The 19,931-nt window shown below is 65.0% G+C and overlaps 1 protein-coding gene and 1 long non-coding RNA gene across 2 annotated transcripts; both read right to left on the bottom strand.

The window, feature by feature from the left end:
- Positions 1-4,592: 4,592 nt before the first annotated feature.
- ACTG1 (actin gamma 1) lies at positions 4,593-7,382 on the bottom strand. The gene is made up of 5 exons (XM_059379467.1): positions 7,271-7,382; positions 6,570-6,938; positions 5,848-6,286; positions 5,556-5,737; positions 4,593-5,466 (listed from the first exon to the last, which is right to left on the bottom strand). Exons 2-5 carry the CDS (start codon positions 6,930-6,932, stop codon positions 5,323-5,325), a joined length of 1,128 nt encoding a protein of 375 aa, XP_059235450.1. The 5' UTR covers positions 6,933-6,938; positions 7,271-7,382; the 3' UTR covers positions 4,593-5,322.
- Positions 7,383-9,555: 2,173 nt separating this feature from the next.
- Positions 9,556-13,107, bottom strand: LOC132004442 (uncharacterized). Its single transcript, XR_009400513.1, has 4 exons — positions 11,795-13,107; positions 11,548-11,692; positions 11,064-11,317; positions 9,556-10,968 (listed from the first exon to the last, which is right to left on the bottom strand). It is a non-coding gene; the product is annotated as an uncharacterized LOC132004442 (long non-coding RNA).
- Positions 13,108-19,931: the final 6,824 nt, after the last annotated feature.

The raw sequence follows: 19,931 nt of genomic DNA, 5'->3' as shown, positions 1-19,931 counted from the left end.
AGGGCCAGGGCAGACCCCGGGCCGGGGAGTCCACGGCGGGCAGGGCCAGGGCAGACCCCGGGCCGGGGAGTCCACGGCGGGCAGGGCCAGGGCAGACCCTGGGCCGGGGAGTCCACAGCGGGCACCCCAGCGAGGCTGGGCCGGACCCCGGATGACACCGCGTCGGGGACAGCCAGCGGCCGTGAAGAGTCCACGGGAGGAGGACGGAGAAGGCCTTTCTGTTCTGTCCCTCAGACAAGACCTCACTCTGGGGGCGGAGGGCCCAGCCATGGCTTTCGTCTGGGGTGTCTGCTGCCGCCCTGGGCGCCGAGGCTGTGGCTGGGTCGGGGCAGAGGGAGCAAAGGCCTCTGGGAGCGTGGAGCTCAGCTTGGGGCCCGGGGAGACAGAGGCCCCTTCCAGGCCCCTCCCCGGCCTGGCCTCCGTGGCCACTGGCCAGTAGGTTCTGAGATCACGGCATCCTGTAAGCGAGCTAAGCTCGGGTGTTAGCTGGCCCTGATACCCTCCATGCCCCAGATGCCCACAGGCTCCCCCAGCAGCCCAGCCCGGCCAAGGCCCTGTTTTGGCTCTGCTGCCCGCACTCTGAGCTCCAGTGTCTCCTGAGGGCTTTGTCTCACTGCCCCGGAGGCAGGGCCGAGTCCGCGGGCTCAGGAGAGTCCGACAGGCCCTGGGCACCTACTGCGCACGAGGCGAGCCCTGCGAGAGGGGTGGGAGCCCCGGAGAGGCCACTGCACTCGCCCTCCAAGAGCCCGCGGCACACCTGCTCGCGGGGCCACCGGCGACAGAGCGGCAAACGGCGACTGCCCTGAGGGTGCGGGGGAACCAGGAGCGCGGCTGGTGGGACCATGAGCCAGTCGTGGCCACACAGATGGGGGAGGTCCCCCCAGAAAGTTAGGACTGCCGTGAGAGCGGGGATCGCACCTCTTGGCACGGGCCCGAATGAACAAGAAGCCCAGCCGTGCTCCCCGCAGCTCGGTTCCCAGAAGCTCAGAGGTCTGTCTGCAGGGGAGCAGACAGACGGACAGCCCTCTACCCAGACAGAGCTCCACTCCCGGAGGGACACCCTGATCCCCGCTACACTGCGCGGGCCCGGAGGGCGCTACGCACAGTGGGAGATGCGGACGCAGAAGGACGAGCGCTGTGCGCCTCCCAACCACCAGCCTCGGGAGCCGCCAGGGCCCCCCACGGAGCGTCCGGTCCTGCGGAATCCTAAGACTCGCATGAGGTCCCTTTTGTCTGTTTTTTCCTTCTGTCACCTTGTGCCTCTGGGTCACACCCGGGGACCTCTGCCGCACCCAATGCCTTGGGGCTCCCCTTCCGTGGTTTTCTGGGTCTTACATTTTGGTCCTCGGTCCGTATGGGGCTAGCACTTGTATACGGCATGAGGTCAGCATCCGGCTTCCTTCTCCCGCACGTAGACACCTGGTTTCCCAGCACCGTTTGTCGGAAAGACGGTCCTTGCCCCACGCGCAGGCCCTGGCCCCTGCTGGACACCACTTGACCACACGCATGAGGGTTTCTTTCGGGGCTCCTCCTGCTCCTGTGCTCTGGCCTCTACCAGTTCACGCTGCACTGGTCACTAGGCTCTTCGGGAGGTTTTGAAATCAGGAAGTGGGAGTCCTCTAGTTTCTTTTCTCAAGGTCGTTTTGGGGCTATGAGAGTCCATATGAATTCTAGGCGGACTTCTCTACTTCTGCAAAAAAGCATCGTTAGGACTTTTATAGTAATTGCACCAAATCTGTAGATCACTTTGGATAATGCTGACATTCTAACAATATTGCTTAACAGTTCATGGATTTGGGGTATTTCTACTTATTTATGTCTTTTAACATTTCTTTTAGCAATGTTTATATTCTTTCATCTCCTTGGTAAAGTTAATTTCCACGTATTTTATTCTTTTTGATGCTATTATAAAAAAGATAAATTTACATGTTTTATATTTTACCACAATTTCAAAAAAAAAAATCATCAGATGGATGGATGGATGGAATGCATAGAGAGATCGATCGATCGATCGATCCTATAGACCAGGGAGGGTGACAAATAATGCAGGCACGGACCTGTTGGGACTGGTGCACAGGGGACAGACGGGGCTGTGCAGGGGCCCCATGGATGGCCACGCAGGTGGTGCACGGCACAGCTCCAGAGGCTACCCCTCCCACTACCTGGTGCTGTATCAGGCAGGAGGGCCTCGGTTATGCTGCGTAACAACTGACCCCACAATCTCATTGACTTCCAGCAACAAGGATTTCTCTTTTGCTCACCCTGTATGTCCATCCAGGTTGGCTCTGGTGGCATCTCTCCAGCCTCCACACTGATGGAGAAGCCCCTCTCTGGAATGCTGTGGCCCCAGAGCAGAGGGGAAAGAGAGCAGGGCCGCTCCCCCCTGCTTCCTAAGTTCCTCAAGCTCTATCACTGTCTAAAACATGTCCCATGGCCCATGATCAGTGGGGCGAGAGGTGTAACTCTCCAGAGAGGGGCAGCTTCCTGCAGGAAAGAGCCGCCGGGCAGCAGGGTATGAGGCTGCAGGCCGGCCCCGCTGCGGGAAGCCGTGGGGAACCCCTGTGTAGCAGCAGCAGCCCCCCGCTTCCCAGACGGAAGCTCACTGAGTTGGATGTCTGTGGCCTCTCACCACTAATGGTCCTGGAAGCCATCTCGCAGCCTTTCTAGTGCGAATCCTTGAAATGGTCTCTGTCCTCTACTGAAACACTGGCTGTTAGAGACGAATGGACCTTGGACTTGGAATTGCATCCGATGCATGCAATGTCTACCTCTTGCCTGGGGACACTGGCTCCAGGTCCCAGCGGTTACTGACCACCTGCTGGGCGTGGGGACGCTCCTCCCCTGCAGAAAGCTTGGGCACCTGCGAGCCTCCCGCCCCGCTCAGCAGTCCTTCACCTCTGCCTCCCTGTCAGGACACCAGGGTAGCTCTGAGTCCCCAGGTGGCCAAGGCAGTTCTCCAAGGAGGCATCCCTTCCGGAAGCTTCCATCCATTCAACTGAATGGTATTTAAGACAACGTTAGCCTCTGAGGTTTCATCTTCTACAAGTTTTCGGGTCGTATGCGTTCTCCCACGTGTCTGCAGATTTTCCTCCCGGTCTTGGTTCGCGGCTCCGTGCACCGTCTGGAGGGAAGTCCCTGATTCTCCACTTCGACGAACTGCGTCCCACAGGTAGTTCTGCTGACTTTGTGGATGACGACGGCCTTCCTTGCAGAGAGCTCCCTTTTCTTCTGAAGAAGCAGGCAGAAACTATCCTTGTCTTGCTTTGGTTTTTCAAAAGTCATCCCAAGCCCCATCTCCTTTCTCAAAGTTCAGCATCTTGGTAGACTCAGAGCTCCTGAGAGAAATGCCAGACAGGTGGTTTGCTGACTCGGGTGTCGGGGCCTCCTGTGTGGGGACAGTAGAGGGACTGGCCCACCGGCCCCAACACCAGGAGGGCGGGGCCAGGACAGGGCTGATGGGGTGGCCCCCTTTCTTCTTCTGGCTCTAGGACAGAGTTGTCCCCTGCTCCCCCACCCAACACACATGGAGTCCTCTCTCCTCCACTGCCGGGACCCACGCACACCACAGACCAGACCTTGCCCCCACGGAAAGTGGGAAACCGCACAGGGTGAGAAAGTAGTTCGGTCGTGCTGGACGCTCCCGCGGGTGGTGCCCGAAAAGGGGAGAGCCAGATGGAGGCCGGGGCTCTTGGGGGTCCACTTGCTGACAGGAGACTCTCCAGAGGCTTCCGTCGTGAGCTCTTGGGTCCCCCCTCTCCAAGCTGGACAGAGCCCACCCCCCCAACCCAGAGAGATGGGACCTCGGGAGCCCCTGCCCCCTCCCTGCTGATGAAACTTGCTTCCCAGCAGCAGAGGCAAGAGTCAGCCCACAGTGTCTTTACCCTTTCCAGTCAGTCCTTCCAGAGCCCTGAGCGTTCTCCAGCCTGCCTGCCTTCCTTGAAGCACCCGTGCAGCAGTCGGCGAAGCGTCCCACTCCGTCGGCCTCCGGCTCAGGTCTCAGGGTTGCAGGATCAAGCCCCGGGCTGGGCTCCTCTCTCCCGTGCCCTCTGCCTCCCACTCCCGGCCCGCAGCCGCTTTCAAAACAGCGGCTCTTGATCCAACCTGCATGTAGGTCCCTTTTCAATCTGAAGAAACGGACTCAGGCCTCCCAGTAGGAGCCCCAAACCTTCGTCGGAGGCCAGGAGCACAAACAAGGGTCTTCAAGGTCAAGTTGGTCCCGTTCCCACCACTGGGGACCAGTCCCTGCTTCGGCGACTCAGTGGTTTCAAGACCTTCACAGCTGCCGCAGAGCTTGTGGAAGGAAGAACCGAGGACCCACAACACCCACCCACGGAGGGAACCCAGCCCTGCAGGGCCCCAAATCGCCACCTGGAGAGCTCCCACTTCTGATCTCCGCTCCGCTGGGGCCCCTGGACGCGAACCCGGCCCACGGGACAGGGGCTCCCCAGTTCCCAAGCCATGCCACGCTGCTCACTAGCCTGGATCCTTATAAACACTTGCTCGTGAAGGACCCAGGCTGTTGGCCAGCCCCAAGCAGGGAGCTGTCCCCTTCCACACCCTCTGCCCCCGCCCCCCCACAGAGGCCACTGGACTTCACTGCAGCACTTTTTTATTTTCCTCACACAATGACGCGTTGCTGGGGCCTAATGTTCTCACATGACAGTAGAAAACCAAAAATTTGTTGTCATCTCTTAAAGAATTGAGAATTGTGTACAAAAACCTTACATAAATTAAAAGGATGAATAAATTTACAGTTGTAAATGCAAACCGTTTTCCAACTCAAGGCAATTAACCCACGGTGTTCTGGCAGGAAAACATCGGGTAAGAAAGGAAAGTGGGTCCTAAGGCTCGGACCTTCCCAACCCTGTTAGACCAGCAAGACAGAAATGACAACTCGTTCAGGACTCTTGCCAGCCTCTAGAGAAATCCTGGAATAGGCAGCTCCTACACATTAATACCCTGCACAGATCAAGAACCTCACGGCCTTGCGGGTTCTCCACTCAATGGATTTCTCTTCCATAAACGTGTTCTCAACCTCAGCCACGAACTGACCGAGCCACATGTGCTAAGGGCTTAAAATCAAAGATATGTACAGGGTATTAAACATATACCAAGGGAACAGTTAACTTGGATACAAGGTCAAGATCAGCAACAAGTTCTACAATCCAGTGCTGATATCAGATACAAGCTTCAAGGACAAATTTCTTTTCAAAGGCTGATTCCAGTTTCACGAGGCCGGCATGAGGTGTGCACATCTGCCGGGGCAACTGCTACTCCGGGTTCGCTCATGCGGCAGGGGCTACGCATCTGCCTGCAGTCCGTTTAGAAGCATTTGCGGTGGACGATGGAGGGGCCCGACTCGTCGTACTCCTGCTTGCTGATCCACATCTGCTGGAAGGTGGACAGCGAGGCCAGGATGGAGCCCCCGATCCACACCGAGTACTTGCGCTCGGGGGGCGCGATGATCTGTAAGACAGAGGACGCGGCTTGGAGTCCAGGCCGCCGGCTTCCCAGCGAGGCCTTGGAGCCCCAGCCCGCAGCCACGCTGGACTCACCTTGATCTTCATCGTGCTGGGTGCCAGAGCGGTGATCTCCTTCTGCATCCGGTCAGCGATGCCGGGGTACATGGTGGTCCCGCCAGACAGCACCGTGTTGGCGTAGAGATCCTTCCGGATGTCGACGTCACACTTCATGATGGAGTTGAAGGTGGTCTCGTGGATGCCGCAGGACTCCATGCCTGAGACAAAGGTCTCCGTTAGAGATCACACACCCACAACCCCACGGCCCTCTCCAGCCTCGGGGGGGGGGGGGGGGGGGCCTGGTGCCCCGCCACCGCCCCACACCTACCCAGGAAGGAAGGCTGGAACAGCGCCTCCGGGCAGCGGAACCGCTCGTTGCCGATGGTGATGACCTGCCCGTCGGGCAGCTCGTAGCTCTTCTCCAGGGAGGAGGAGGACGCGGCCGTGGCCATCTCCTGCTCGAAGTCCAGGGCGACGTAGCAGAGCTTCTCCTTGATGTCACGCACGATTTCCCGCTCGGCGGTGGTGGTGAAGCTGTAGCCGCGCTCGGTAAGGATCTTCATGAGGTAGTCCGTCAGGTCCCGGCCAGCCAGGTCCAGACGCAGGATGGCGTGGGGCAGGGCGTACCCCTCGTAGATGGGCACAGTGTGGGTGACCCCGTCCCCAGAGTCCATGACAATACCAGTGGTGCGGCCAGAGGCGTACAGGGACAGCACAGCCTGGATGGCCACGTACATGGCTGGGGTGTTGAAGGTCTCGAACATGATCTGGAGAGAAGGCAACGGGCTCCTTAGTCAGGGACAGGGGCGCCGAGCCACCCCCATGCTCACACGCTGCATGCGGCATGCCACAAATGTGATGTGTAGAGAAAAGAAAAGGTTGCAGGCAGAAACACAAATAAGAAACCTTGAGACTTCAGGGAGGAAATGCCAGGAGAGGAACAGAACCCTGGAAATATCGAAAGAAATACTTGAATTTCAGAAAATAAAGCTGAGCAGAACATGGTTTAACGAAAACAGATGGGCGGTGGTCGCATGGGGCAGCGCCTACCTGGGTCATCTTCTCGCGGTTGGCTTTGGGGTTCAGGGGGGCCTCGGTCAGCAGCACGGGGTGCTCCTCGGGGGCCACGCGCAGCTCGTTGTAGAAGGTGTGGTGCCAGATCTTCTCCATGTCGTCCCAGTTGGTGACGATGCCGTGCTCGATGGGGTACTTCAGGGTCAGGATGCCCCGCTTGCTCTGGGCCTCGTCGCCCACGTAGGAGTCCTTCTGGCCCATGCCCACCATCACGCCCTGGTGCCGGGGTCGCCCGACGATGGACGGGAACACGGCCCGGGGGGCGTCGTCCCCAGCGAAGCCCGCCTTGCACATGCCGGAGCCGTTGTCGATGACGAGCGCGGCGATCTCCTCTTCCATTGCGGTCTGCGCGGACACCCGTGCGGTGAGCCGAGCCCGGCCGCGAGGGTCCGCCGCCCCCCGCCGCCCCCGAGCCCCGCGGGGAGTAACCGCCCGGCACCCGGCCTCGGGCGGCGGCGCGACCCGGCCTCTCCGCACTGCGGCCGGCCCCGCCCCGCCCCCCCCCCGTCCCCCCGCCCGGCCCCCCCCTTGCCCCGGCGGCCCCCCCCCCCCCCCGCGCGGGCCCGGGCCCGCCGACCCCGGGGCCGTACGGCCGGGCCCCTCGGGCAGGAGGCGTGATGCGGACACCCGCACCCGGTGCGGGGACCAGGGCCCGCGGCGCCAGGCCGGCGTCTTACCGGCGGAGGTGGCGGCGGCGGACGCGAAGGACGAGCGGGAGGAGAGCGCGGAGCACGGGCCGGCGGCGGCGAGTGAGACCGAGCGCGGCCTCCCCCGCCGCTATTTAAGCGAAGCGGGACGCGCGCGCGAGCCGGCGGCGCGCGCGGCCCCAGAACATGTCCATATATGGCGATCTTTCCGAACGCCGGGCGCCCATTGGCTCGCCCGGCCGGGACACGTGGGGCCCCGCGCCCGGCCCCGCCCCCCGCCCGCACCGCCCCCAACGGCCCCGCCCGCGCCGCCCCCGCGCGCTCCGGACCCCGCGCGCGAGACCCCGCGCGTACTCGCGCGCGGGCGGGGCGGGCAGGAGCCCCCCGGGATTCGCGCGCGGGCCCGGCTGCGGGTCGGACGGGCCGGCCCCGCCCCGGGACTGCTGGGCTGTGGGGGAGGGCCCGGCTGCACCCCGAAACTGCCTGGCCCAGGGCTCGGCCGCGCCCCAAGCCGGGGCGTGTCCCCGCGGCCCGGCCCCACGGGTGGGGGGCTTTGCCCCCGCGCGCCCCCTGCGAGATGCACCCAGAGGCTCCGCCGAGAGCGCGGGCTGCGAAGGCCGACCCTGGGCAGGGGGAGGGGCGGGCGGAGGGACCCCCGCCGGTCGCCCTTGCGGCGCTCTGGGTCCCGCGGCCGGGGTGTTGGGGGGAGCCCCAAGGAGTCGTGAAATCGTCTCGGTGACGAGGGCTAGAAGCCGCCTGCCCCCCCCCCCCGCCCCGCGCAGGTCCCTCCGCCGGAGGAGGGGGCGCCCTGCCTGGGGTCCCTGGCGGTGCGGAGACGGAGGCTTCACTGCAGACGCGGCCGACGCTTCCTGCCTCTCCAGCCGCAGGCCTGAACGTCCCCGGGCGCGGGCTCCAGTCGGGGTTTGGGGCCACCCCCCTCCCACTGCGGAGGGCCTTTCTAAGCTTCTGTGTGCGTTATGAGGAAACTGAGGCAGGAAAGTGAAGTTTTGTCTGCCCGGACCGTGGACTCTCCCCTGGAGTTGGTGGGCGCCCTCCTCTCTGCATTTCCCATGCCAGACAGAGCCAGGGCGGCAGTAGGTTTGAGGACCCCTACCCACAGGCCGCCCCACTGCTCCCCGACCCTGAGTGGCCAACAGGCCGCCCCGTCCCTGCTGCCCAGGATTGTGTGTCCTTCCGGGTGCGGGGCGGGCCCTTTTCCCCAGGAGCCTGACCTGTCAGCCAAGGCAGGGTCCTCGCTGCACCTGCTGGCGCCAATGCTTTGGATACGCCCAGAGGGGAACGAAGACTATGATTTCTTTGGGATGATTTGTAGGCTTTTGGAAGTGCTCAGAATTAGACGTTGGAGGGGGCGTGGGGCAGGGCACCCACGAAGAGGGGCGGTGGTCGGACCAGGCCCAGTGAGGCAAGGGACTCACGCAAGGGGGGCTCAGCTCGACCCAGGCAGGTGTCTGATGGCGGGGTGGGCCTCCCCTAGAGCCCTGCGGGGTGAGCCGGTGGCCCTGCCTATGGAGGGGGACGCTGGACCCAGAAGGCAACCGCAGTGCCCCAGACGACAAGGCCACTCATGTCCCCAGGCCTAGCTGGGTCCCCGACTCCCCAGACTTTTCCTGGGCGCGGGGCAAGGCTGCTGTCCCTCGGGTGTGTTCCGCACTGTGGGAGAAGCCCGTGCTGGGCCTCGTAAAGCCCATCCACGCTGGGGGCCACTCGGGCCCGTGGGCACCATCATGGCCTGCTCAGCCGCCAGGTGGGGTGTCTGTGATGCGAGGATGACTCCCAGTTGGGGGCCCCAAAATGTCACACGGGACGTAGGGAAGGTGGGAAGTCCCAAGGTCTCCACGTCCCGTGTCCGCCAGCTCCGCGACTGCACTCAGGCCTCTGACTGCGGCGGGGGGGCACCTGCCCGGCCTCCAGTCCCGCCGCCCGGCCCTCCTTTGTCTGGTGGCTCGGAGGGGCGGCCGCTACGGGGACAGATGGGGAGGGAGCAGACACCCGCAGACCTCCGTCCCCGCTTCCTCCCAGCGCACCTTGCAGCCCCCCGGGGTCGCGGAGGTTAGTGGGGCGGGGCCCGGGAGCCCCGAACTCCCCCCGCGAGGCGCGGCGCCGGGCTGCGGGGGAGGGGCGGGCGCTACTTCCTCTTCCGCGGTGTGTCACCGGCGGGGGGACGGCAAGGTGCGGCCGCAGGTGTGCGGCGGGGGGCGGCGGCGCGCGCGGCGCGGTGCGGCCATATTTGGCGATTTGGGCGCCGCGGGAGCCCCGCCCGCCGCCCGGGAAGCCGCGGCCCGGGCAGCCCCGTCCCCGCCCGCCGCCGGCCCTGAGTCACCGGCCGGGCGGGGGTGGAAGTAACGGACGGGGGGCGCCGGGCGCGCTCCTCGCCTTATTTAGTCAAGGAGGCCGCCGATTGGCCGGCGGGACAAAGGGGCGGCGGCGGGCGGCAGGGGCGGGAGCCGAGGGGGCGTCGCCGTCCCCCGCCCCCACCCCCGGCTCCCCGCGACCCCGCGGCTCAGCGGCAGGCCCCGCCGCGACAGTGGGGGTGGGGCTGCGTGTGGGGGGCCCCCCCCGCCCCCACCGCGGTCCGGTGGCCGCCGGGGGCGGGTGCGATGCGGGGCTCGCTGCCCGGCCGGGGAGCAGGGGAGTGACCGCCCTTCTGGGAAGCAGCACCGGAAGCCTGGGACGCGCGGACGCGGTGGGGCCCGGCTCCAGGTAGAACTGGGCGCGCGGGCCGGGCGCCGGGGGAAGGGGAGCACCGCCTTCTGCGCTGTGATTTTTCTGTTTTGCAACTGGGCAGTACGAGGCCTCGCCCAAGGTCACCTCGGGGCTGTGCTCTGGGAAGCTCAGGGCCGCCCCCACCCCGCCGGCGTCCCTGGGGAGGGAACGCTGAGGCCGGGGCAGCCCCTGGCTGGGGCGAGCAGGGAAGCTCTGGGCAGGAGGGAGAGAGTCTGCACTTGCTGTCCTGCCCAGGAGCCGTGCGCCCTTTCCGTCCTGGGGACAGAAACTTGAGCCTCGGAGAAACGACGTGATTTTTTTTCTAGCTCATTGCCGGCTTTGGGGGATTTGGGATTTGTGAGTTTGCTGCTCCCACACCTGCAATGGCTGAGCAGGGAGGCGGCCTCACCTGGCCAGTCAGTAGCTGTGGTGGGACTTAGCGCTCTGGTCCTTAGTGCTGTCTGGCAGCCCCACACCAGCCTGCCCTCTCCCTGCTCGCAGGACCTCTGCACCTGGGAGCAAGGCCCCCACCGCCGCACACCCCCCTGCCTCCCACCGCCAGCCACCTCCTACCCACTCATCCCTTGTTAGGCAGACAGGCTGGGTCGTGGGCCACCGCTCTGGCCTCTGCGGCTGCTGTTCCTCCCGCCTAGGATGCCTGTCCTCCACCCAGACGCAGTGTGGGATCCTGGGTTGGGTCCCGGAACGGAGGAACCAGGGAAGCCCGGGGAAAGTGTGGAGTTTAATATCAAGTGCCAGAGTTGGTCTCAGTGACAGAGGAGCCATGCGGGCTAGGTTGGAGGGAACGGAGTTACACGAGGGAAGCAGTGCGGACCGTGCAGCAGACAGTCTGCGCCACGTTTCTGTAAATCTAAAGTTGTCTCAATAAAAACTTCACTTTAGAAAACCCAAGGAAAACCAGTTTCTCTGTCTTGGGTCTCTGTCTTCTTCTCCCAGGGCTGTGGACAGATCACATGCGCAATGATGCTTCCGCCGCCCAAAGCCTGTGGAGAGGCGAGGGGGGCCGGCTTGAGCCCCATGGGTCCTGAGGGCTGTCCCGGTAGGCAAGGCCGGGTTCCTGCTGGCTTGGCCTGCTTACCTCTGAGTTCCAAGTCAGAGGGCGAGGTCAGAGCCACATACTTCAGTGTCTGGACTAGCACCCAGCGGGGCTTGCTCCCCTGCCAGCGCTGGGCACACTGAGGCACAACTGGAAGGGAAGCCATGTGGTGGCTGGTGATGGGGTCACAAGCACCCTGGTGTGCAGTACCTGGTGCCCAGGTCTCAGGGCCGCCACTCCGTCCTGCGCCGGGAAGCCCTGGGCCAGGCTTCCATGCACCATCAACTTCTTGCCATCTGGGGAGGTACCTCAAATGTATGCTGTGCTACAGGTGGGGAAGCAGGCTCGCGGTGTGGGGAGTTGGGGGTACAGAGACCTCCCAGGCTAGGAGTTCCACACCACCCCTGTTCCCGCAGAGGAGGGTTCCAGGCTTTTCAAAGACAGGCCCTGGGGGAGTTTTATCTCCCCACCCTGGTGTAGCAGGAACCACGGAGGGTCCTGGAAGAGCAGGGGGTTGAGTCAGGACCTGGGTTCTGGGCCAGGCTCCGTCCTGTGCCAGCTGGGGCCTCCCCATGCCTCAGTTTCCCTGGAAAAGTGGTCTGGGGATGTGAAGGTAGAGTGGCGCATCAGAGGCTCTGAGGCTGGCGGTCCTTCTGCACTGGACGATGGGTCTAGGGACAGAAGGCCACGGGGCAGCCTGGTGAGTCTCCCTGCCACACCCGCCCCCCAGGCCCTCTCTCTGTAGGTTAAGTTTTTGGCTAAGAGGCACTCACTCTACACCTCTGGTGTCGACCCAAGATTCCTGGGAGCCACGGCCCTTGACGGAGCAGCTGTTTCCTGGCTTTGCTCCTGAGGGCGCATGTCCAGGCCTCGCTTCCCTGGGCTTCGGCAGGCAGAGAGACGAGCTCCTGTACCAAGGGTGTGGGGTGTGGCCCCGAGGGGGGGGGGCAACCCGTAGCGCTCAGACTCCCTGTTCCCCACCTTTGCTGCACTCGCTGCCACGAGTAATGATGTCTCCAATGGGGCAGGCCCCCGCCATAGCCGCCTTCCCCAGAAGTCACCACTCTCCTCTGGACAGAGTTCTTACTCTCCTGTGAGTGGCACCCACAGTCTGCAACCGGGAAGCCAGGATGAAGCCAGGCAACAGCCCACTGGCCCGCTGTCTGTCCTGCCAGCTGTCTGCTGCCCGCTGCCCCGCAGTGAACGTTGCCCATCAGGTCCCTCTGCTCTGGGTGCTGGAGGCCGGACCACACCCCTCACCCACCACATCGCTGGATCACTGCTCTCCAGCTCCAAACCAGGGCCCTGCCCTTCCTCCGCCGGGAAAGCTCCTCCAGTTGGTTGCCTCTTCCCCGCAGGCCTCCAGGCCCTGCGCTGGCCTCAGGTCCCCTCCCCCTCCTCCTACTCACTGTTTGTCCTCACCCTCTGCTCCAGGGCACAGGGGGGAAGCCAGTGTCCCCTCTGCAGAGAGCATGAAGGGAGGAAGGCAGAAGGAAGGGAGAGGGCGGGGCTCGCAGCCCTGGAGGGACCTTCCCTGAGGGGCTGGCCCGCTGGCCCCCTACCCTGACCCCGTGTGCAGAAAGGGGGCCGAGAAGGAAGGGAGCCGCGAGGTCCGGTCGCCCCCTGGGGCGCTGTCCTCGCATCCCCCTCCCCCCGCGCTGGTGACTCTCGGGGGCCGCAGGGGACAGTGCTGAGGTGCCAGGTGGCAGGGCAGGGCACAGAGAAGGTTCAGGCTAGCCCTGTACCTCGCGCTCTGGCCCCGGATTTGCGGAGCGCGCCCTGCCGGCCGAGCTCTCCCGGCGTAGACGAGGTCGGGGCCCCGCGGCCGGTGTCCCCACCCCCAGGACGCCTGGCGCCACTCCGAGGACTAGGAGGCGGACCAGGGCGGGAACACCGGCGGGAGGACGCTGCTCTGGGCGCTCCGTCGTCCCCGCCGTTGTCCCGGAGCCTGGCGGAGTGGGAGGACGCAGGGCCAGGCTGGGGTCGCGCCGAGGCTGCGGACCGGCCTCGGGGCCCTTCGCAGCGGCCTCCGTCTCCCGCCCCCGCTAACCCGGGAAGGATCGCCGCGTGCGGGGGGCGGGCCCGGCGAGGGGCGGGGCGCGGCGGACTAGGCCCCGCCCACCCGGCCCTGGGCGGAGTGCGCGGCCGGCTGGGGGGCCGTGGCGGGGCGCGGGGGAGCCCGGGGGGCGGGCCCGGGGCGCTCGCTCGCTCGCTGACCGCGCCCGCGGCCGCGGGTCCCCGCTTGGTCAGAGGGCGGTGCCCGGGCCGCCCAGCCCTCGCGCCCCCCTCCGCCTCCGGGCGCCCGGCCCCGGCTCTCGCTTTCCCCGCGCGCTTGGAGGTCAGCGCCAGGGACCCCAGACGGGAAACCGGCGGGCTTGGAGGCCCGAGCCGGGAGCCGGCGCCGCGCTCGGCGGTCGGCCCGGTGCTGTCCCCGGGTGCGCCGCCAGGGGGGTCCCGCCAGCGGGGCTGGGCCAGGAGTCCGCGCGGCACCTGTCTGCGCCGGGAGCGGCCCGCACAGCCGCGGACCCGGCCGGGGAGGCGCCCGGCACTGCTGGCCAGCCCCTGAGTCACTGTCGCCAGAGAGCGATGGGAGTGGCCGGTGACCTCAGCCGGTGCTGACGCAGGGAGAGAAGGTGGGATCCGGGTCGGCCGGCACCGGGGCACCGGGGCACCAGGGGCAACGGGAGAGGGCAGGGCTAGGGCCCTGACTCAGCCAGACGGGGTGGCCCCACCGTGATGTCCAGGGGCAGACAGGACCTGCGGAGGGACCCCAGAGCCCGGGCAGACCTGGACCTGCTGTGTATCTGTTGGACACACGGTGCTCGTGCCCAGGGGAAAGGGCAGTGGGCGTCCCAGCTGCCATGCCCCGTCTCCTTCCTGGGCGCACTCAGTTATTTCCACAGCTAGATTGCCCCCCCCCCAGGCAAATGGCCACTGATCACCAATTCAGAGAGAAGGAAGGGGCTCCAGGTCACACCCCAGGAAAGGGGGAGCCAGGATTGGAACCTGGGACTCTAAAGCCAGCTGGTTGCTCACCCGGGTAGCTAGGGGAGGCCCGTGGGGTGGGGGACACGGGGGTGACTTATCCCACTTCTCCAGGGGAAGTCCAGGGCTGTGAGCTGCAGGGCTAGCCCCAGGAAGGGGGTTGGGGAGCCGGACCACCACGGCCACAGAGTGACCTGGGGCTGGACGGCAGAGGTGGGGAAGGCGGGGAGGGTCCCCAGACGGCCAGGCTGGGCTCACGTCCTTCCAGGGGACGACAGACGATGCTCTTGGGTGTCGCTGGGGTACCTCCGCCTCCCTGGGTGACAGGTGGGTCGGCCCCAGCACGTGTGTCCACAGGGGCCTGTGAGGGTGAGTCTTTGCTGGGAGCCCCCCCCACCGCCCCCCGGAGCAGTCCTTACCCACCTGTAAGCATCCGCAGGGAACCTGCCGCGCAGCTGTGCCCAGCGCCTCCCCCTGGCCCTTCCCGCAGACCCCCCGGCGCTGGGACGGACTGAGCTGGGTGGGCGGCCCGGCTGGAGAGGGGCAGGCAGGGAGCTGTGAGTGTGGTTTTGGGTGTGCGCACTGCACACCTGAATTCTACCCTACCTGGGAGGGTGGTTGGGGAGGGAGGGAATTTCCTGCGGAAAGTGTGCCCTTGGGGTGCCCGGGGGGCTCAGTCATAAGTGTCTGCCCCGGACCCTGGGATCTATTCCCGCATCAGGCTCTCTGCTTGGCGGGAGCCTGCTTCTCCCTCTCCCTCGGCTGCTCCCCCTGCTTGTGCTTCCTGTCTCGCTGTCTCTCTCCCTCTCTGTCAAATAAATAACTAAATAAGAAAATGTCCGCTTGGATGTCGAAGGCCTGATTCCCTGTCTCTTGCTTAGACGGCTCTTCCGGGGAAGTGGGTGTCGTTTGAGTTCTGGTCCAATATCCAGGTTGTTTTGCGCTTCTCCGTTTTAGGCCTTTCTCTTCATTTCCGCTGCCATGATATCTTGGCGCTTCTGGCTGGGCTCTTGCTGGAGACCCCTTCTTGTCCCGACGACGTCCAGCCCCACGCACAGTGGCCTCGGGAAATTTCTTACATTCTTTCTTTCACAGTTTCTTTCCCCCTTTTTATTTTTCCAGGTTTTTTTCCCCTTTGGGACCTCTGATAACGGGGTGCCGTGTCTCTCCCACAAGGCCTTTAATACCGTTACTGTTTCTTTGACCTGTTTTCCCCCCGGCTTTTTGGGATATTTCTTTGACTCCGTCTGACCTTGCAACGGAATATTTTTATCCCAGTTACTATAGTTTCTAATTCTTTTGTTTTGAGATAATTCCAAACTTACTAACTTTCTAACGTTTACCACAATTGCCTTATTGTTCTTTTTATCTGTCTGTTCACTTCTGAACTGTTTGGGAGTTGGTCTCAGACATTCCGCCTCTACGCCTCCGTATCTCCGCGCGTTTTCCCGGAGAACAGGGGCATTGTCCTGCGGAACCCCTGCGGCCCGTGTGCGACGGGCGACAGAACAGGTCGGTGCTGGTCTCGTCTGCGGGCTGTGTGTTCACAGCAGCAGTTGTCCTGACGTGGTCCAGGGCCACCTGTGTCGTCCAGGCGTCACGAGCCCCCCCCATGCTACATCCGCCAGGCTGCTTTCTCACGCGCCCACGGCACCGGAGGTGCGCGGATTCTCCCGGAAGGGACTGGCCCAGAGACCGTGGGCTGGTACTCGGCCCTGTCTCCCTGGGACAAGGAAACGCTGCCTTCCTGTTTTGTCCCAGAGGTCCCTTTCAGCTCTGTAGCAAGTTCCGGGCACACAGTAGGCACTTGCTGCGGCCCGAGTGTGTCTGCCGCACGCCCGCGTGGACACGGTCGCACATGAAGGCTGGGCTGCACAGAGGCAGCCCCGGTCACATGCAGAGCTGGGGGCTCCCGACTGTCTGTGCCGGCGCGTCTCAAAGCCCAGCTGCACGGTAAAAGTCACCTAGTTTCCCGGAGCTGTTCTGGTCCTGCTGCGGAGCCCTGTGCAGCCGGAGACTTGCTCTCAGATACTCTGGAGCTCCTCCCCCCTTGTTCCAGGAATACGCAAAAGTCCTGGGGTTTGGGTGTCCGAAGACCGCAGCGGTCACATCTGGGCGGGCTGAGATGCCCTGTGCCGCCCTTGTGGTCCCTTCAGGGACTGACGGTTAGCCTTGCTGGGGCCCTGGGACTCCGGCACAGCCCGAAGCCTGCCTCCCTCTCTCCCCTCCCCTCCCCTCTGGAGATAAGCACCCCTCCCCAAGACTTCATGACTTTGCAAGGGACAAGAGCGAGCTTTCTACGCAGGCAGTGCCGGGGCGGGGGGCTTCCCTGCCAGCCAGCAGCTCTCCCTTCGAGGAGGAGGGCCACGCAGGAGAGGAGCCCATGAAAACCACATTTCAGTGCGCTGCCCTGCCTTCAGGAGGGGTCTTGGGGGGTCGGGATGGTGGGGAGGGAAGTGCGTGGATTTTCGCACGGGGCCGCCATGAGATGCGGGAGCCGCCTCCCCACGCTTCCTTCCAACACTGCCCTCTCCTCCCTGCGCCACGGAAGGGAGCCTGTCACCCTAAACCGCCCGCAAGCCTCCGGTAAGCCAACCCAGGCCCCGCCTGCCCGTGTAAGTGGAACTTCAGAGCGGCCGAGCTCCGCCATGAAAAAGTCATGAGGCAGCCCAGCCTCGGGCCTGTTTTCAGGAACAATGCAGCAGGCTGGTCCCTGGGCACTGGCCAAGCTGGACCCCAGGAGCAGACGTTGGGCCTGGGAACAGGGAAATCACGGCCTTTGGTCCGGGCCCAGCAGGAAAGCCCTGGCCTCACCCCAGGGAGGGGCAGAGGAGCCCTGGGGGCAGAGGCCCCGAAGGGGGCTGGCCAGAGTGGTCTGGCCATGGGACGGCTCAGTGCCGGGGACCCCCTGGGCCAGGAAGATGTGCGAGAGCCGCGGCGCCCCAGTGGCTGAGGCGGGGACCCAGGAAGGCGGGGGTGGAGCACTGGGGATTTCCTCTGTGTGAATTCCCAGAGACTCACTGGCCGGCGGGGAAGGAAGGGCACAGCTGGCATTGCCCACACGGGGTGCCAAAACCCGGGCCCAGGACAGGTGCGGCCGAGGGACATCCCTCCGTCCCCGGCCATTTTCCAGCTTCCAGGGCTCCAGGCCAGCCCGAGTGGGAAACCACCCCCTCCCCGGCCGGCACCCATGGGACCCGCGCCAGCTCACACCACCAGCGTGTTCCCCGGGCGTCCGGCCTGGTACACGTGCCAGTCACCATGGCAGCACACGGCGTGTTGGGTGGAAGCCCGGGCTGGGCGGTAGCAGCCAAGGCTGGCGGTCTAGATCTACGGGACCAGGACTCCCTTCCCTTGCCGCAGCCCCTCCTGGGGCCTGCCCGTCCCCCAGCGTCCCAGGGAAGGAGAAGTTCCCTGAGAAATCCAGGGTAGGTGCCAGGGCTGGGGGCCTCAGCTGGACCTCACTGGGGAGGCAGCAGGCCAGGGACCTGGCCCCCCCTTGCACGCTGGGAGCGTCTGAGAGTCGGCGGACCTCTGCCTTCCGGGTCCTGCTCCAGACAGCAGGGTCTGTCTGGCTGTGTCCGTCTGGGCCTGGCCACTCCCTGAGATGGGGGGGGCTGCAGGGGAGCCACTCACCCAGGCATCCTCTCTGTGTCCGGGAAAGCAAGTCATGCATGTTGAAGTGGACACGTCAGGCACCCTGACTCCTGTCCTCAGGCCCTGTCCGGGGGTGGCAGACGACAACCCAAGGCAGTGCACACTCACCGGACAGACACCCCAACCCCCAGGAGGGCAGGTTCAGAGGTGACCTCGGATGCCTCCGAGGGGACTCTGGACACGCCGCAGGCATTGTGTGCCCAACATGGGTGGCTGTGTGGCCCCCTCTGGCAGGGGCGCGTGTGTCCTTGAGGACACGGCCGAGGACACAGCAACCACAGGCTCTCACACGTAGTCCCTGACCCGGATTCCCTTGTGCTGTGCACAACCTGATCACCCTGCTGGGCAGCGGTGGACGGACTCTAAGGCTGGGATCCAGAGAAGCTTCGCCAGGGCCAGGGCTGGCCCAGCCACTGACCGTGGCTCCCTCTGTCCCACACCATCTGTGTGCACCTTTGCACGCACGCCCACCCCGGCACGCACACTGCCTCACCTCCCTGCAGAGGCTCATCCCATCACACCGAATGTTCCAGTACCTACTGTGCGCCGGAGCCTTACAGGGGATCGAGAGAGGAACCGTGACCCCTGGCAGGCATCTGGGCTTGGGGCTTGGGTCCTGGGGGGCTGTGGGGGGCCATCCATGCAAACACCTCCTTGCAAGGAAGTCTGGGATGGGGGGCCCACTTCTAAGCGTCCCCCTTGGGGACTGAGGTCCCCCCTTAGCTCGCACCGTGAGTCAGTGCCAGGCAGCCCCACGCCACGCCCACCTGGGGCTGCGGGTCCCCAGGGACCGAGAGGCCACTTCTGGCTCTGCCACCAAGCGGCTGCCTGGAGCCAGGCCCACTTAGCGCCTGGCAGCTGGGCTTCCTCCCACGGGGCACGTGATGTCCATGAGCGCCCTGCCAGCGCCAGTCAGCGCTAATGAGGCCTTCGTGCCAATTGGGCGCTCCGGGCTCCTTCAGAGCCTAGCTGCAGCTGGGAAGACCATGGGCACACCTGCCCCCAGGCCCCCTGAGCCCTGACGAACTGACCAGTGCCAGTGAACACCTGCTCTGTGGGTGTCCCTACAAGCCTGGGGGTGGCACAGAGGGAGACGCAGCAAGAAACAGGTGCGGATAGCCTCATGGCGTGTACCCCCAGACCAGGGACATCTGCCTGGCATCGAGGCAAGGCCTGGGCCCTGGGCACGCTCCGTGGGGAGGGGGTGCTACCCTGGACCGTCTCTCCCTGCCGGCGGGCACCTGGCACGCAGCGCAGTCAGGCCCACAGTTGGTGCCCCATCAGCGAGTGGGGGCCACAGAGGTGGACAGGGCTAGACCAGCCCCCGGACCATCTCGCAGCTTGCACAGCACTGCCGGGGGGATGGGGGCCCGGGCGTGTCTCCCAGCGTCCCACCCTGGTCCTCGGTGCTGCCGGGCACTGAAGCTGCTGCCCGGGTTTGAGGGAAGGACGCCCGAGCCGTCTGGCCTGCCCGACCCCAGCCCCCACCCTCGGCTGGACCCTCACAGCACTGGGCCCCATCATGGCCCCCAGAGGGTCAGAGCAGTGAGCCTGCGGCATCAAGAGCCCACAAGGCTGTGGCTGGAAATGCCCGCGGCCCCGGGCCCATTCCCCCAGGGAGGCCTGAGGGTCACACACTGTGATGAGGAAGAGGACACCGAGGCTGGCCTGGGACCAGGCCGGGCAGCTCTAGTTTCACTACTTGGCTCCCAGCCCCTGAGGCAGGTGCAGGAGACAGACAGGCAGGGTGCGGCTGGGCTGGCCCCTGCGGGTCCCCGGGGATGTGGCCCCCTGGACTCAGGGAGGAGGGAGCACAGCCAGGTGGGGGCTGCGGCTGGAGGTGCTGGGTCGGCGGGGGTGGGGTGGGGTGGGGGCAGCTTCTGGCCTCTCCTAGCGGGCTGGCCACACTGCTTCTGCTGAGAGGGCTTTGCCCCCCAAGCGCACCTGGGACCAGGCTCCATAAAGACGCCGCACGTCAGGCGAGTTGCCCCAGCCACAGGAGAAACAGTCCCCAGGCCCCCGCAGCAAGGCTGGCTTCACCACAGCTCACGCAGGGAAAGGGGAGCAGCCTCGTGGGCTTCTTGAGGTGCTTAAGGCACAGGGGTCAGCCGAGGCCTGGTCCTCTGACCCTGGGTCCGACTGCCGCCGGCTTCAGGATGGCCCTTGTTCTGTGTTCACACTCCGCGGACCGGGGCCCCCTCCCGGCCCCGCACAGCCAGGCCGCCTGGCCTGATGTGAGTGAGCGTGACCCTGGCTGGGGCCTGGGTG

The sequence above is a fragment of the Mustela nigripes genome, chromosome 16, assembly GCF_022355385.1.
Source record: "Mustela nigripes isolate SB6536 chromosome 16, MUSNIG.SB6536, whole genome shotgun sequence".
In the NCBI taxonomy this organism is placed as follows: Eukaryota; Metazoa; Chordata; class Mammalia; order Carnivora; family Mustelidae; genus Mustela; species Mustela nigripes.
Note: the sequence above shows the minus strand (reverse complement) of the source record. Positions and strands in the feature narration are given on the sequence as shown.

What these genes read in the sequence shown, in the direction of transcription:
- ACTG1 (XM_059379467.1), bottom strand. Translation starts at nt 6,932, where the DNA reads ATGGAAGAGGAGATCGCCGCGCTCGTCATCGACAACGGCTCCGGCATG. An exon ending in ACCGCGAGAAGATGACCCAG is followed by an intron (nt 6,287 to 6,569) that starts GTAGGCGCTGCC and finishes CCTTCTCTCCAG; the next exon opens with ATCATGTTCGAGACCTTCAA. An exon ending in CCAGCACGATGAAGATCAAG is followed by an intron (nt 5,467 to 5,555) that starts GTGAGTCCAGCG and finishes TCTGTCTTACAG; the next exon opens with ATCATCGCGCCCCCCGAGCG.